The 4109-nt window shown below is 54.0% G+C and overlaps 1 protein-coding gene across 1 annotated transcript in view; it reads right to left on the bottom strand.

Moving 5' to 3' along the window:
- Positions 1-3474: 3474 nt before the first annotated feature.
- The window catches only part of LOC104618186 (aryl hydrocarbon receptor-like), a gene marked incomplete at both ends in the record, with an annotated part of 10282 nt that continues 9647 nt past the window's right edge, over positions 3475-4109 (bottom strand). The window contains one exon of the mRNA XM_010283713.1: positions 3475-3636. Coding sequence (XP_010282015.1) covers positions 3475-3636 — 162 coding nt within the window. The remainder of the gene's footprint in view (positions 3637-4109) is intronic.

The following is a 4109-nucleotide window of genomic DNA, read 5'->3' as shown; positions in this document are numbered from 1 at the left end:
CATGCTTGACACGGGGAAGAGAGACACAATCAGCAAGGGAGACGTCAGGGGCTGGGGTCCAAAACCATTTATTGAAATGGAACGGACAGGAAGTTCACATGAAACCAAAGCTGGACATGCAGAGGGAGGGACGATGCCTCGTTAGATTTCTTAAAGGGTTGCCGTATTTCTGATCATTTGAACAGCCTCTTTGTCATAGGATGCTACTTTGGGAAGGTAAGAGGCTTTTTTTTCCCCTCCACTGGAGTGGCATAAAAATAAATGTCAACTCATATTATATGCATACATATGGGGTGTATTTATTTTCTGTGGGAAAATATCACTCTACCAGTACTTAAAATTAAGTTTCATTATACTTATTTTATCTTTTTTTTTTGTACGGTAAACCTGAAGTCATCTCCTTAGGCTAGGCAGCTCCATTACTTACCTGTAATTTTTTTAGGCACAGATGCAAGATATGGCTCATACGCCAGCCTACTCCTGCTGTTTGAGAATGATCCCCGCTGCCTGTTCAGGTACTTCAGACCCCATCACCCAGGAGAAAAGCTGCTTGTTGGCCAACCTGGGCACATCATGTACAGAACAGCAAAACCCAGGGCATTCGCTACAGGAGGTCTAATCTGGATCCTAACGAATGGGAACACCTGGGACACAGGGAAACCTGGCAGTGGGGAAGGACCAGTGCAACACAAGAACACAAGTCAGGGTTCACTTTCTTTATAAAACAGGCGATATCCGTACAAAGTGGCCACAGCTGCAGGTGCCTGGCTGGGATGGCAGGAGATTTAATACTACAAGTGAAAACCTTTAAACCTTTCCTGTCTCTCTCTCTTTTTTTTTTTTTTTTGGACACACGAGTCTTGCATCTGTGTCAGTTCATGCATGCAACTGCAAAGCTTTGGTGAAGCTGGAGGGTGTTAGCTATCAGAAACCTACCCATCCTTTGGGGCAAAGGCTGCCTTGCACAGACACTGTTGGGGACTGCCGAACCATGGGAGCCAAGAGACAGCCATGGAAGCAGCCTGGGTTTCTAAAAGCCTGGCAAAACACACCAAAAATGCACTCTGTTAAAGGCAGAACTGCAAAGACTGCTGCGATGGAGAGCTCGCTCCCTGGCTTCTTGGCAAAGTGTGGGATTTGCCACACAAACGTCCCACCTGCAACACAGCTGGCTGGCGATAGACAGCAATCCTTTTTTTCCTTTCCAGAGCCACAGCTAGTCTCCAGATGCCATGTAAAAGACAGCAGCAACCATAAAAGGCCCAAACATTATGAAGTTTGACTCTCAGTAAGATATGCAGGCAGGATGGGCAGACACTCACCCTGCCCAAGAAACAAGAGCAAGGAGGTTGGGAGGTGGGATGAGAGACAGCAAGTGACAGATGTGCTCCGAGATCTGAGATCTGCCGACTGAGCGAGACCCACACAACTCTTGGACACCATGAGATAAAGACGAGGCTGCACATGCCGGCTGACCTGCACAGCAGCCCGGCTCGCTCCCGTGCCCTGGGGAAACCTGCTCTCCAGCCCCACTGCCAGGCACTGCCCTCCCTAGGCCAGGGACACCTCTGCGGGACTGGCACACGGAGCCGCAGCAGAGGCAGGATTGTGAGAAGTTAATAGAAAAATAAGATTTTAAAAAAAAAAAAAAAAAAGGCAAAAAACCACAATGAGCCAAAGCAACCCACACCACGAGCAACGGCAGGACACCTGTGGCAGGGGAAGGTTTGTAACCCGCAACTTGAAGGCAGTTCTGCCCCAGGGAATAGTCCTGCTCTGTCCATTCCAGCCTTTCTCTCTTAGAGACAGAAGTCGCTGCTGGAGGTGTGAGGGTGATCTGGTAGCGTTTCTGCTCGTGGGTGCGGCTGGCAGGGGGGAGCCGGGCTCCCCCCCAGCACCGGGTGGTCTCTGAGGAGTCCCATGGGCGCGCTGGGCAAAACACAGCTGCTTTTGGGCTAGGAGAAGAGAGAGAAAACAGAGCATTGAGGCATTTTACTAGCACTGATTGGGCTGGTGCCCAGAGGAGGCTGGCAGGAGCTGGAGCAGGTCTGCTCCTGCCCTACCACCCCCGGTGGCACAGGGGCTTAGTAGCGACCCCATACACATCCCCCCACCTTCCCCCAGGTCCTCCCTCGCAAATGCCAACCTGTCGCTTCATTGACAAGAGGCTGAAAGCACAGAGAGGGCAAGTGCATCCAACCTCCTCAGCTGGCACTGACCTTCACCTACTGACCTGCTAACTGAGCTTTGCGGAGTCTGGCCAGCTATCACAGCCCTGCAGCTCACTCGTGAAACCCATCGGTAAACCATGGGCACCCGGACTGCACCTGAAGCAAGCACCTGGGTCTTGCACCCTTGCTGCACTCCTCCTGGCAAGCCAAAAACATGCCAGCCACATGAGGTGGCCACCAAGTCTACCGATGTATCAGGACTGTGCTTCACTGGTCCTAAAGACCCTAAAGCCCTAGGCAGGACCAGAGTCAAGCTCTTGAGCAGCGCTAGAAGGTGCTTGGCGTATATAGAGTTAGAAGAGATGGAAAATGGGAAGACCCAAGGTGCATGGTATGGGCTTCAGGAAGAAGCAGAAGATGCTATGACAGCATCCAATGGCCCCGGAGGCTAAAAGAGATCCCTGTGAGACACCAGGGCACCCTTCTAGTAGCAGAAGATGTCTGGCAGCAAGGAACAAGCTACTGAGGGGACAGTACTTGCCAAGGCAGAGCTGGGTAAGCAGGGAGGCAGGACAGACTCACCCTTGGCATCTCACCCTGCCTGGTGGTGCCACAGGGTGGGTAAGCATCAGGCTGCTTCAGGATCTAGACCAGCTCTCCACACTATCAGCCCCAGCCCAGAAAGCTCATGGCCCTTACAGACACGCATGACATCTGCATCAGGGAGAGGGCCAGGCAACTTTCACTCCCTATGCCCTCCCCGAGCAGCTCTGGTTTGGGCTGTTGGCCCCAATCCCAGGGGAGTCACTGGCAAAAACAGCCCGAGAGGGCACCAGGACACTCGGATCCAGTGCTGCAGACCTCACCCTGCAATGCTGGATGGCTAGCAGCAGCCAGACGGGCTCTTGATAGGGCTTATGCACAAGCCACGAGACCCTTCCACAAGGGAAAGAACCTACGATACAGCAGATCTTCACCTGACATGTGCTTTGTACCACCCATCAAAGCTTACCAGTGCATGGCTGGAATTACCCCCTGTACAGAAATGGCAATTAAATAAACCGTGTGGCAATCAGATGTGGAGACAGCCACCTTCAAAAGCGAAGAACCCACACTCTGCTCTTTTGCTCTTCAGCTCTTGGTGCAAAGAAAAGCCCCTAAAGGCTTCCTTTCTGGCCATGCACCAGCTACAGCAAGGCAATTCCTGTCTACTAACCAGGCAGCATGCGCCTCCCTGTGCTGAGAGCCCCAGAAATCGCAGCACAGAAAACACCGAGCGCAAAGAGCAGAGGAAGGCCCTTACCCTGTCCCTGCTCTCCTGGCTCAGCCCGGAGGCGTACGTCCCATAGGAGTTCACGGGAGGCTCCAGCGGGCTGCCGATGCTCCCGAAGCACTCTGCAGACGAGCTCGGAAAAGGGTGCTGGGGCACGGAGGGAGCAAGGCTCGGCTGCTTCTTGGGAATAAGCTGGTATGAGGAGGTGGGGAAAAACCCCGAGTATGGAGCCATGTCTTCCTGGGAGCCCCCGCTGCCCTCAGTTTCCATGCTGCATAATCCGTTCAGGCTGAAGTGTATGGCCGGCGTGCCAGGCCCTGGACTCAAGCATCCCTGGTGCTGAGAGAACAAGTCTTGGCTGATGCCATAAAAACCAGGCTGAGCTGGGGACCCGAGGAGTGGGCAAACATAGTCCTGCCATGGGCTGGAGCTGCTGCTGGTAAGGAGGTGTGGAGCGGAGTCGGGGCTGTGGCCACACAACCCATTCATCGGCAAGTGACGGTCTTTCGGCTGGTTGGGTGGTCCCATGCGGCCCTGGCACTGGCTGGGCAGGGATAAGGACCGGCGAGCATCCTGGGTGGGATGCACGGCTGGGAAGTCACCCTCCAGCTGCCGAGCCCTGGGTGCCTCCGGCGGGCAGGGGGCTCCCGGGGATGCGCCGTGCA

This window comes from Phaethon lepturus, unplaced genomic scaffold, assembly GCF_000687285.1.
Source record: "Phaethon lepturus isolate BGI_N335 unplaced genomic scaffold, ASM68728v1 scaffold15913, whole genome shotgun sequence".
NCBI lineage: Eukaryota > Metazoa > Chordata > Aves > Phaethontiformes > Phaethontidae > Phaethon > Phaethon lepturus.
Note: the sequence above shows the minus strand (reverse complement) of the source record. Positions and strands in the feature narration are given on the sequence as shown.